At 43.3% G+C, this 13,772-nt stretch overlaps 1 protein-coding gene across 1 annotated transcript in view; it reads left to right on the top strand.

Moving 5' to 3' along the window:
• Positions 1-13,772, top strand: part of LOC121444708 (acrosomal protein KIAA1210-like) — a 64,488-nt gene that overhangs the window by 35,166 nt on the left and 15,550 nt on the right. The window contains 4 exon segments of the mRNA XM_041646612.1: positions 6,680-6,859; positions 10,219-10,324; positions 12,042-12,734; positions 12,823-13,702. Coding sequence (XP_041502546.1) covers positions 6,680-6,859; positions 10,219-10,324; positions 12,042-12,734; positions 12,823-13,702 — 1,859 coding nt within the window.

Raw genomic sequence — 13,772 nt, 5'->3', positions numbered from 1 at the left:
CACCCAAAATAATTACACGGAAACTGTATTCTTTTAAACTCTGCCTGGCCCATTAGTTCTAGTCTCTTATTGGCTAACTCTCACATCTTGATTAACCCATTTCTAATAATGTGTGTAGCACCATGACGTGGTGGCTTACCATGAAGGATCTTAACCTGCGTCCATCTTGGAGAGGAGAGCTATAGTGTCTGCCTCACTTCCCTTCTTCCCAGCACTCTGTTCTGTCTACTCTGCCTATCTAATTTCTGCCCTATCAGGCCAAGCAGTTTTCCTTATTAATTAACCAATGAAAGCAACAGATAGATAGAAGACCCACCTACATCATTTTATCTACACTTTTTTTCTCTCTCCTAAGCCTATGTACATTTTTAAGCACACTGTGTCTCATTTGGACGTCTTTTATGTCTGAATGTGTCCTATTGTGTATCTGAAATCCTTTTCTGACAAGCAGCATTTTAAAATGGTAAGCAGTGTGGTCATGGTACCCCTGGATCCTAGCTCCACCTCTCTCAGCCTTTAACATGGTGGTGGTACTTCACTACCAGCTATGGGGACCACCGGGTGGGAGCCATGCTCATCACCTCAACTCTGGGAAGCAGTTGGCCCATGCCACCATCAAGCAACTTGTAGCATGCTGCCCACAAAACCCATTTAAGTGCAGGAATTCTCAAAAGAACCAGAGTTTATGCTGCCAGCACGAACCAGGAAGCCTTCCCTTAAAGAAGCTGAGCAGTTTTTTTTTTGCCTCTAATACTGAGTCAGGAAGAATTCTCTTAAAGGAGTTGTGCCTCTGATTGCTGCCAGCAAACAGAGTCTATCTGAAAAAAAATGCATACCAAGAAGTTGTATTTAACTTTGTTTTTTATGTCTAGAATCCTTTTCCAAGCTCTCTCAGATTTTATGTGGATGTAGTCATCCCATGTTGGGTGCCATTTGTAGGCAGAGACTGCTCATTCATTTCCCTGCCACTCAGACCCAAATAATCACACAGAAACTATATTCATTACAATCCCTATATCTCTGTTAATATTTCCTGCCTGCTTTTATTCTTCCCTGGCATAGGCTAAAGCAATTTTATTCATCAACCAATGAAGCAACACATATACAGAAGGACATTCCACATCACAGGGCCTTGTTTGATGAAACCTCAGGCTAACAGTTCCCAGATTTTCCAATTTTTAAAGGTTGATTCTCATCACATAGCCTAGGTTGGTTATGCACTCCAAATTCTCCTACTGCAGCCTCTCAATTGCTTATAGACAATGCCACAGCACATGACTGTTATTCTTATTTAACACAAGACACGACTTTTCTCCATCCTGAGAAACAGACCCAATTGCTCTCTCTCTCTCTGTTAATCCCAAAGATACAAAGAGAAGATACAACTCAAATCACCATGGCCAAATAAAATAAAGGATGTTTTTGTTTTCATGTACATGGGCTGTCTTCCCTTAAAGTGGGGTTCAAGAGGTCAGCATTGGATGTGAGGAAGACAAGGATTGTTTACAGCTCAGGGGTAGGGGGTATAGGAGCAGAATATAAGCATAACAAGTTAGTCATAACAAACACCTGAAACAAAGACATGATTGCAAGATGGTCATATCATGGTAGTCATCGTAGTCATAGGTGGTCATATAACCTTTTAAAACAAAGATAGGGTTGTAAGATGGTTATAAACATTTTTTGAAATGAGGACATAATTACCATTATTGGAACAGGCAGTACAGAATCATTTGTCATTAGGGTTACAGGTGTGGCATAATCCAACACTTGAGAAACATAATTAATCATAAGCAGGAATGAACCTAGTTTGTCTTTACTATAAGATGGCTTTTAAACCTATGATGGAGGCAGGCTGGTTGTTCATATCCCTTCACCAGTATCTTATTAACTACAAAGAAAGACATGGAAGTCTAATAACACACAGAGAAAATGATGTAGTTGTTGAAATGATGACCTAAGGATTCATAATTGATCGAGCTGCTTCCTCCTGTGTCTAGATACTTGATAGGAGGGGAAATGGGACTGAAATGTGTTTTATTTTTTCAAAGCACCCCCATTAACCTAGCTAATAGCAAGAGTGTTCAGTCCAGTCACAACAAACCAGTACTGAGGGATCCCTTTGCTTTTCCCAAAGCCCTAACTAGCTTTCTTCCCCAGGAAGGATGTCCATGTTCAATCTCCTTACCCACAGATGTGAGGAAAACACCTCCATCTACCTCAACACTGTGCACATGGGTACAGTTAGTGTGAGCTGGTCTGAGTTCAGATGGAGGAGCTGGGGAAAGAGAACTAGAAAAAGGAGTCCCATCCCCTTTCCTCCCCTTTCCTTCCAGAACTCTACCAGAAGGGGATATGATTTGCTCTTCCTGGGTAACTCACACTCTCTTATGATTGACTCCCTTGGTAACTATTTTAGGGAGACACTAAACAATATGGCTAAGGGTAGAGATGAGGCATAAGAAGGAACCAGAAGAAATCTGTAGATTCCTCTAAGACAATTGATGGGATTATTTAAGAGCTCCATGTGTTTTCATCTGAAGATGTGCTAGATCAGTTGTCAGGTTTTATTCTCCACTCTGGCCCTAAATTATCTATCATAAAAATCAGAGAGTCTGTCAAACCTTTTGGAGGCCCTTCGTCTGATATTCTTAGCCTCCAGATCTGTTTTATTTTGTTCTGATACTGGGTATTGAACTCAGTGCTTTTCACATGCTAAACCTATGCTCTACCCCGGAGTTACACCCCCAGCTACTGTCAAGTCTTGATATGTCCCCCAAATGTACATTTCAACACTCACTTCTAGATGATTTTAATGTGGGGGAGTCCCTGAATCCTATGCTAAGAAATACAGTCCAGAACTCCAGAGAATATAGGGTTTTTTTACCCCACTGGTGGGGTAAAGGAACTATGTAAATATAAAGTTATGCCACTTCTACACAACATACTGTGAGCCTACGAAAGAGGCTTTGGAGGCTAGTTTGAATCGTATGTCTGAGTTCAAGGCCCCATAGTAAGGGGATTTTTCTTTGTAGTTTTTAGTTCGGGTTGGAGGATATATGTAGGTCAGGGCTTAGATCAATGAGAGTTGACCTAGTACAAGAAGACTACTGGTTGGGGTTAAGTTTGATAGCTTCTTGGCTTTGACTGTGATTGGGAATACATGAACTCCCTCTTCTATACACCCAGTTTGGAAAATTACAGGTTTTTCCCTGGCCTGATCATTCTGTTGTACTATAGAATGTCACTGGAGCAAAGAATGCTATTATGTGGTTGTTCATACTGCAAGGTTTGAGAGATCAGTCAAATGAAAACTGGTCTATATTGTTTACTATTTTCACATCCTACGTTCACTTTCATACAAAGCAAGTTGCAAGTTGTGTGGTATGGTATCCTTTTAGTGTTCCACATCTAGATCTTTTGTTTTTTCTTTTTTTCTTGTTTTTTCTTTCTTTTCTTTCTTTTTTTTTTTGGGGGGGGGCAGGATTTCTCTGTGTAACAGTCCTGGCTGTCCTGGAACTCACTATGTAGACCAGGTTGGACTTGAACTAACAGAGATCTGCCTATCTCTGTCTTCCGAGTGCTGGGATTAAAGGCGTGTAGACCTTCTTCTTTTAATTGGAAACAGTGAGGTCTTGGCATGACTAAAATGACCCAGGAAACAGAGGCGCTTGCTCGACAAATCTGGTGGAAGCTTTTAACACAATTAATTCACCAGTTAAAATCATTGCTTAACAACAGCTATGCATTCACACACAGAGAAAGTGTGTATAAAGAGTATATATTATAAGGAGTATACTCAGTATAAAGAGGCAAAACAAGGGGTGGGCAGTTAGCACATTTCTGATCATGTCATCACAAGGAATTGAGTTTGACCCTCAAATTCATTTCCAAAAAAGAAAAAAAGAGTTGCACAGAATAAATAAATAGATAGATAAAGATAAAAACTCTTCTTTATGAAGTTCAAACTGCAATGGGGGAATACGGGCAATGAAAGAGATTAGGAAGGAAACACATAAGACAGTGATGAAAGTGTCAGGGGAAAGACAATGCAAGAAAGAGGATCCTAAAATGTCAGAGCTGGAGCTGGGGAGATGGCTAAATGGGTAACATTTCTTTCTGTACAAGCAGGAGGACCCGGACTCAGAATTTATGGAAAAACCAGGTGTGGCAGCACCTGCATCTGTAACCTCAGTGCCAGCAGGAAAGGAGCAAAGACGGATGGCTCCCAGGGGCTCACCAGCCATTCTAGACAAAATGGCAAGTTCTAAATTCATTGAAAGACCTTTTCTCAAGAAATGAGATGGATTGTAGTTTGTTTGTTTGTTTGCTTGTTTTTACACTCTGGGGGCCCTCACCCAGCTCCCAAATAAATACATGGAGACCTATTCTTACTTATGAATGCCTGGCCTTAGCTTGGCTTGTTTCAAGTCAGCTTTTCTAATTTAAACTAACCCATTTCTCTTCTTCTGCATTTTGCCTCTGAAATTTTTACCTTTCTTTATTTGATATGCCTTTATTCTCTTCTTAATCCGTGGCTGGTTGTGCGACTGGGGGATTGGCCCCTCACATGCTCCTCTCCTTCTCCTTTTCTCGCTCCTTGCTCTCTCTTGAGCCTAGATTTCTCCTCCTATTTATTCTCTCTGCCTGGCAGGCCTGCCTTGCTATTGGCTGCATGGCTCTTTATTAGACCAATCAGATGTTTTAGACAGGCACAGTATCACAGTTTTAAAGAGTTAAACAAATGCAACAGCAAAGCAATTTGCCACTTCTTTGCATCGCTAAACCAATGCTCCACCGCATAAACAGATGTAGCACATCTTCAACTAATATTGCACAGCAGTGGGGAGGGACAGAGAAGGACACCTGATGTGTTGACCTCTGGCCTTCATGGGTGCATACATGGGCAAGGCTACCTGCATGCACATACATAGCACCCCCCATACACACATCAGTGATAAAATGTTCAAAGTAGGTTGGCCTTGGAAGGCTTCCATGAGAAGACAGATTCTGAGCAGAGACTTACTTAAGTGAGGGAGGGAGCTAGCTACGTGGACAAGGTGGATAGCAGACCCATCACCATTGGTACAAAGTCCCCTGGAGAGCATGCTGGGACTGTTTTAAGAGAAGCAAACCAGCAGTGTGTCTGGATCAGTAAATGGTAAGAAGATGAGGACAAAGGAGCAAGAGGGGGATACAGTCACGTGAAGTTAACTGGGACATAGATGGTGCTCATACACTTGCAAGAGCCAGAGCTATGAGATGGTCTTTCTGAAGTTCAGAACAGCAAAGCACGAGATGTCATTCCATGTGCTGAGCAGTCAGCTAGTAATTGTAGGTGATGGCTCAAGCCAAATAAACTATACTGGGGAGGGATGTTTATAAATTAATGGATAAAGTTGCATAAAGAAGTTAAGAAAAGCCAGGCAGTGGTGGTGCATGCCTTTAATTCCAGCACTCGGGAGGCAGACACGGGCAGATCTCTGAATTTGAGGCCAGCCTGGTCTACAGAGCGAGTTCCAGGACAACTAGGGCTACACAAAGAATCCATGTATCGAAAAACAACAAGTTAAGAAGAGCTTGGGGCCTCGGCTAATGCTGTGTGGTTGACCCCCCAAAACAGCTGCAGTGTTCCTTTAGATTAGAGGTAAAGCCAGAAAGGTGATCTCTGTTTATCAGTACCCCGACCCATTAACACTGCTCAGTCCCCCCCCCCCACTGAAATCACAGACCATAAAAGGACCATAGCTGGAGTCTCGATAAGCAGCTGAAGATATCCCTGTGTCAGCATACAGTGTTCGTAGGCAATGTGGCTGCATGTGTACTCTGCCTCTTGCCAAGGGCAAGTCCTTCGAAAAGGACTTAGTGGATAAACACAAAAGGAACATGCTGTCATGTGCTGCTGATGTCCGGGAGTGAACATGTCCATTACCTGCTATTCAATGTGACTTCTTTGCAGGTACTTAGGAGTAGGTGACCTCATGCGTGTCTCTTGAGGGTGTAGAAAATGTTATGCCCATAATCCTCCAGGGGACTATTTCAAAGTTCCTACCAAGGAATGCAACCAGGTGCCCCAGATCCAAATAGTTTTGGGAGATGGAACCAAGCACAAGGAGGACAAGGCTATGGGCTCTGCCTATGCTTCCTTGGAAGTGGGAAAAGTCAGTTCCCAGAGACTTCCTGTCAGCTTTGGACCCACAAACAGTAAATATAAAGTTAGTGTGCTCTCTACAAAAACAGAGCTTGCAAAGAGGGCTTCTTCCAACTGGATTTTCTCCATGCATCTAACACTCCAATACAGCAGCTCCAGAGCCCATGGAGTTTCTTTCGTACAAGGTTGCACCTTGCTCCCTAGACAAATGTCTTTCTGTCACTAAGAAGGGAAGATGGGACACGAGAACATGCAAGGATTCCACCTTGTAAACTCCACTATGTGTTCCATTTGTGAGGGCAACAGGACACCCTGGTTGCTTCCTGAGTGAGGAAGCACCCCAGTTTCTTCCTGTTTCTCACTTTACAAAGGATCCCAAGTGACATTTGCACAGGAAGGGGAAGAAAAGAGGGCAGTCATCCACGAAAGGTTTCTGTAAGCATTTCTCAACAAGGAAGAGGCACCTCTGGCTTCAAGGGCAGGGCCAGTGTCTGCATGTATTGAGTCACGTGTTTTTCCACTCTCCAGAGCGGCTTGGAATTGTTCTCGGAGCTTGATCTCTCGCAGTCTTCTCAAAGCAGCGCTCAGCTGCTCTCAGGGTTCAGCACCCCAGCCACCTCACAAGGCTGCTTGGATTCTTCCGCTGCTAAATACAAGATAGCTTTAAATCCCCGGAAACAGAAGAGGAAGAAGACAGCTTCCTCTTCTGTAAGTCTTCTAAGAGATTCTAAGAGAAAAGACGAGTTCTGACCCGTGCCCTCTGCTGTTAAGGAAACTCTCCGTGTATAGATGTGTCCCGCTTTTGAACATGGTGCCATGGCATTGTTATCTACAAAGTTCATGCTTCAGAACCGTGCAATTGAATTTTCTTTTAAAAAAAAGACGCCCCAAATATCAAGCTTTAAGTTGGTGGCTTTGTGTTAGGCCACATTCATAGATACCCTTGGCCACATGTGGCCATGTGCTGCCTGACGGCCACAGCTGGACACAGTTGATGGGTGGTCCACACCCTTTAGTAGGGATAGTAATGCCCATATATCACTGTCCTGGCCTTGATGCATGCAGTGGGTGAGCAAGCTTGTGCTGACTGCGTGAAATGTCCCGTCAATTTGAAACTTCTATGAAAGGAAATGGGGGAAAGCAGAAACAGAGTTAACCCTGTTCAACCTACTTATTGGTTAAGTTCCTGGAAATCCCTTCAGTCCTCTCTGCAGAGAGTATTCAAGCCTAGCAAGGATGAAGATTCATTGATTGATTGATCGTTTGAGACCCATGAGCTATAAACTGCTGGGCTGCTCCACTCTTTCCGAGACCAGGCTTTCGGCAATTCTAGTCATTCAGAATTCAGCCCTTCCAAAGACCTCCACACGCTGCCAAAGAGTTCTGCATGAATTACTAGCAAGTCAAGCTATACTTAGGCAGAGCTAATAAGTTAGAATCATAGCAACGAACTCTGGCGAGATCTCTCAATGGTTGCCAGATCATACTGCTCTTACGAAGAACCCAGGGTTGGTTCTCAGCACTCACTCATCTCATGTCAGGTGACCCCCAATTGCCTGTAACTCCAGCTCCAGTAATCCAATGTCCTCTTATGGACTCTTTAGGTATCTGCAGACACATGTGCACAGACCCACACAAAGACACAGCACATACATATATCTAAAAACAAAACAAAAAATTTTAAGAGTATTCTCTTAAAATCACGTGTTCAAGGCTACTCCTCACTTTCTCTTCTACCAGGTTCTATCTTTGATCCACTTGGACTTGAGTTCTGTGCAGGGTGGTGGATGTGTCTCTATTTGCATTCTTCTATGTGCCAACATCCAATTATGTGGCACTATTTATTGATGATGCTTTTTTTTCCCATTGTATAATTTTGGTTTCTTTGTCAAAAACCAGGTGTGCATAGGTGTGTGGGCTTATGTCATGGTTTTCAATTCAATTCCATTTATCCATCTGTCTGTTTTTATTCCAATACCATGAGGTTTTTATTGTTATTACTCTGTAGTAGAACTTGAAATTAGGGATGGTGATCCTCAGGAAGTTCTTTTATTGTATAGGATTGGTTTTAGCTATTCTGGGTTTATTGTTTTCCCATACGAAGTTGAGTATTGTTCTTTTAAGGTCTGTAAAGAACTGTGATAGGTTTTGATGCAGTCATTGAATCTGTAGATTGCTTTCGGGAAGATTGCATTTTTACTGTGTTGATCCTACCTATCCAAGAGCATGGGAGATCTTTCCACTTTCCGATGTCTTCTTCAATTTCTTTCTTCAAAGACTTGAAGTTCTTGCACAAAGGTCATTCTTTTGCTTGGTTAAGGTTACCCCAAGATGTTTTATATTATTTGTGGCTATTGTGAAGTGTGCTGTTTCCCTGATTTCTTTCTCAACCTGTTTATCATTTGTATTGAGGAGAACTACTGAGTTTTTGAATTAATTTTATAACCAGCCATTTTGCTGGAGATGTTTATCAGTGTAGGAGTTTCCTTGGTAGAATTTTTGGGGTTGCTTATATACAGCATCATACTATAGCAAAAATTTGACTTCTTCCTTTCCAATTTATATCCCCTTGATCTCATTTTCATGTTAACTAAAACTTCAAGTATTATATGAAATAGATATGGACAGCCTTGTCTTTTCTCTGATTTTAATGGAATTGCTTTGAGTTCTCCTCATTTGATTTGAGGTTGGCAATCAGATTGTGGTATATTGCTTTTATTATGTGCACATATATTCTTTGAATCCCTCCAAGACTTTTATCATGAACGGGTTTTGAATTTTGTCAAAGAGTTTTTCATCATCTAATGAGATGATCATGTGTGGTTTTTTCTGGATTGTTTATATCGTGGATCACATGACAAAATTTTGTATGTTGAACCATCCCTCCATCTCTGGGATGAAAGCCTCTTGGTCATGCTGGATGAATTTTTTGATGTGTTCTTGGATTTGTTTTGCACGTATTTGGTTGAATATTTTTGTATCAGGGCCCACAGAGACTGCACCAACAGCTAGGGAACCTACATGAGATTGACTTCAGTCCTTTGCATTTATGTTACAGTTGTGTAACTTTGTGTTCTTGTGGGACTCTTAACATTGAGAACAGAGGCTGTCCCTAACACTTTGTCTTGCTCTTGGGACCCTACTACTCATACTGGGTCACCTTCCATGGTCTTAATGCATGAGGAGGTGTTTGGTCTTACTGCGCCTGGTTGATAGCTATGAGAGGCCTGCTCTTTTCTGAATAGAAAAGGAGGAAGAGTGTGTGTGTGTGGGGGGGAGGTGGTATGGTTGGGACTGTGAGGGGAGGGAGGGGAAACAGCAGTTGGGATGTAAAATAAATAAATAAAAATAAAAATATCACATGTGTGAGGACATGAGTTTGGTTCCCAATACCCATTTAAAAAGATGGGTACAAAGAGAGATTAGTGGAACAATGACACATATATAGACATGTCAAAGTGACTGGGACAAATCTTATGATGCCTCAGCCCGCCACAGGTAACTACAGACAGCTAAGAAATACTAAGATTGGGAAAAATAGTCTTCCCCAGGGAAAAGAATACCAATTAATTTACCAAATGATCAGCCCTAAAAACATACAAATAAGCAACATTATATAGATCTAACAGGTAATATTTAGGAATATTTGTGCACACATAATATGTGCGGGCATATAATGATAATTAATGAAAAAAGAGACCATAAATGTGAAAGAGAACAAAGAGGAGGATGTGGAAGTGTTTGGAGGGAGGAAGAGAAAGGGAAGAATGTTGTAATTATATCATAATCTCAAAAATAAAAATTGTAAAAGATATCTCAATTTTGCTTTTAAAACAAAATATGAATTGGGAGGGCAGCTCTCAACTGGGGAGCCTAGGGGCCAAAGCCTATTCACATATTGGGCCCCATGGACACCTCCCATCACCCAGAGAGGCAGGCTCTCCACTATGGGAGACTTCCTGTGAACCTTCTGGCATGCCGCCTCTGCCTTGGTCACTTGTGTAAAGATCTGGGGAATATGGCAGTCAGAATGAAGTTCTTTGTTTTTCTTTGAAATTTTGTTTCAGGCCAAAGCAAAGCAGGAAGAGCAGCCTGCGTCACTGGTGACTAAAGAAAAGGCCACAACCAAGACAAAACACGCCGACTGGAAGGAGCACAAAAGGGACAGCACAGGTTAGAATCCCTTCACTGCCCGTCTGTGGATCTCATGTGTTCTTCCATGAACAGTACAGTGTGCTGGGAGTATAAACAAAAACGCCCTCTCATCAGGGCTGCTACCCTGGGTCCTCTTGTGTGTCGGATACACACAAGTGAGCTGGAGAGAGGGTTCTACAGCTAAGAGTGTGCACTGTTCTTACAGAGGACCCCAGTTTGGTTCTCAGCACTCAAATAAGGCAGCTCACAACTGTGCATAAGCCCAGCCCCAGGGACATCTGACACTTATGATTTCTGTGGGCACCTGCATGTATGTACCCATACCCAGAATTAAAAAATAATGAAAGCCTATGAATGTATTAGGGCCCTGGGCACCTCACCACAAGCCAGGGAGGCAGGCTTTCCACTGTGGGCGACTCTGTGTGACCCTTCTGGCGTATTGTTTGCTGCCTATCTCAGTAGTGAAAGGGTTAAGGACCCTTTATGAGGTATATTCCCAGATGCATCACTTAAAAATATCACAAAAACAAAACTTTTAATTAAATTAAAGATATGTTTACAAAAGTATGGCCCGAGATTCTCCTCCTAAACCGACAGAAACAATGGTTTCTTTGTGGAAAGGATCACACATGTTTTTTTTTTAATTTTTTTATGATTTATTTATCTTTATGTGCATTCGTATGAAGGTGTCAGATCCCCTGGAACTGGATTTTCAGACAGTTGTGAGCTGCCATGTGGGTACTGGGAATTGAACCCCGGTCCTCTAGAAGAGCAGTCAGTGCTCTTAACAGCTGAGCTGTTTCTCCAGACCCCACATATTTTTTTTATCCTATCTAAATGAATTTCCAACTGGAGAGGCACGTTGTTTGTAAATGTGTTCAGTTCTTTCAAATGGCTATGCTTGCTGAGTTCTGTGGAGTGCAGCTAGTGATGGCCTATTCAGTATTCTTCCCCGACAATGCAAGAAGATAGGAACAACAGAACTGGCTCCCCCAAATTATTCTCGTAGGAGCCACAGTTCTCTTCCAGTTTAGAGAAAGTGGTTGCTGTTCCACAGGAAAGGCCAGATTTAGAAAGAGCACAGGCCCTAAATCAAGGAGCTCTGTGCTGTATGCTGCAGATGCAACCACTAGGTGGCGCGTCAGACTCAATGTCTGTGAAGAAGGACCCAGCACAGCGGGGCTGTTAACTTAGATCAAACTGAGCTGTAGAGGAAAAAGTCCCGAAGGAGTACCTCACAGATGCAGGAGGCTCACAAACATCTGTAACTTCAGTTCCAGGGCATCTGAGGTCTCTTCTGGCTTCTCCAGACACCAGGCACACACGTCATACAAAGACTTACATGCAGGCAAAATATCCACATCCACACAATAATAAAATAAAAGTCATTCAAAAAGAATCTCCCTTGCTCCTGCTCCAGTTAGGTTTCTCAAATGTAATCATTGTTACAAAAATCACCATTTGCCTCCTTTGAATCTCACACCTAATGGTCAAGCAGAATACTGATGGCATGCTAATGACCCAGTCCAAGACTATCTGCTCATAGGATCGAAATTGCCCTTCACTAGAAACATTTTCCATCGCTTAAAGCTGGCAGTGAACAAGGGAATATCTCCTGCATAGTTCCATGTTCATATCAGGGAATTTGGTAGCAAACATAGCCAGGGGAGAGTGGTACTCTTTTAGGAAGTCGAAAGCACACACATCTCTCCTTTCCTTTTTACATTTGGTACAGGGCCTACAATCCAGGAGCAGAGTTACAAACCTGACTCTCAGGATAAGAAGAAGACAAGACATCAGTCTCTAAGTACTGATGCTGCCTCGAGCACAGGCCACTCGGTTTCAGGATCCCATCCAAGAAGACGCAGAAGAAGAGTCAAAAACGAGTTGGGTTTAGTAGAGAAAGACCTTCTAAAATCCACGAAAGAACATGACCTGGCTGGGAAAGCTGGCTCCTCACCTACTGAAGATTTGCCTGGTAAGGAGCACTCTTTCTTGAAGCTTTGTCTGGAGAAGCAAAGCACAGAGCAGAACCCAACTGCACAAGCAGCAGTTACTACTCCTCAGAAGATGCCTTCCAATAAAGGGAATGTGAAGGGGAAAATGGCTACTGTAGATGTTGAAGCCCAAAGAACACCAGCACCACAAGTGGCAGAATTCACAGTGAGCAGTCCACTACTCAGCCGTGAAGAAGGGTTTTCTGAAGGCAAGAAGAAAAAGGAGAAAGCCAGTTCACGGATAAGACAAGCATCCACAAGCCAAGAAGAGGCCACTGTCTCGAGGACAGTGGAGGCCCAAGCGTGTGCGTATCCTTCTCAAGTCCATGGAGAAGAGGGAGAAGCATCCAGCCTTGTTTTGCAGAAGTTTCTACCAAGAAAGGAATTATCCTTGGAGAGCACAACTTACCCCAAAGGGAGGCATCCCAGAGGTGGCCTTCGGGCCTTTTCAGCAAGTGTTTCAAGCACTACCGCAGGAGATGATGTTTCTATGCCCATGTCGCCTCTTCCCCTCAGGAGGTGGCCTTCGGGCCTTTTCAGCAAGTGTTTCAAGCACTACCGCAGGAGATGATGTTTCTATGCCCATGTCGCCTCTTCCCCTCAGGAGGTGGCCACCTGCAGGGGAAATCTCCACCGATTCATACAGTAGTTCAGAGTATGAGAGTAGTTCTGAAGTGCAACTGGGCTCCGTGCATTCTTTCCAGCTTCTATGGAGCCCTCAAGATGACGATGTCTTCCTGAAAGCAGGAAGTGCAGATGCAGAACTGAGCAAGACGGGGTGGCAGCAGCCTCTCAGAAAGGCCAAAGCTAGAGAAGTCTCCTCAAAATCAGACAGTTCCTTAGACGATCAGAGAAGCTGCGAGATGACATCTGCCCAGTCCTTCCAGTCCTTGGACGAGTTTGAAGGATGCTCAGAATCAGCAAGTTTTATCAACGATTCTGTCTCTGAAGAGAAGTTGGCTTCCAGGAGATATTCCCAGGCCTTGCTGGAGTCTGAAGAAAATGAAGTCTCCACAGAGTCAAGCAGTTACTTTGAGAAGTATCACAGTTCTGAGGATATGAGCAGCTCGGAGGAAGAACAGCCTCCTGAACCTTTCAAGCAGGCCCTGGGTCAGTCCAGAGACCAGCAAGAAGTGTCCCCAGTTTCGAAGAGTATCCCAAAAGAGTGGAGTGGTTCTGCCAAGCCAGTGCACCCCGTACACACTTCTCCACCCATTGTGAGCCCTGATACTCAGCAGCACCTCCCCATTTTGGGGAACGTTTCTGCAGCACAAAGCAGACCCGTGGAGTTACTACCTCCCGGCCACACTGTCAGGTTATGGATGAGCCCTCAGTCTGAGCATCAAGTGTTTGCAGAGGACACTGCTGCTGACTGGGACATTTTTATGCAGCCACCATCCCCTAGAAAGGCTTTGAAGCACCCAGTGATGCACACCATTGAGCAAAATATCCCCCCAAGTCTAGACGTT

The sequence above is a fragment of the Microtus oregoni genome, unplaced genomic scaffold, assembly GCF_018167655.1.
Source record: "Microtus oregoni isolate MIOR12 unplaced genomic scaffold, Mior012 000138F_ref0000102, whole genome shotgun sequence".
Lineage (NCBI taxonomy): Eukaryota > Metazoa > Chordata > Mammalia > Rodentia > Cricetidae > Microtus > Microtus oregoni.
This window is presented reverse-complemented; position numbering and strand designations above follow the sequence as displayed.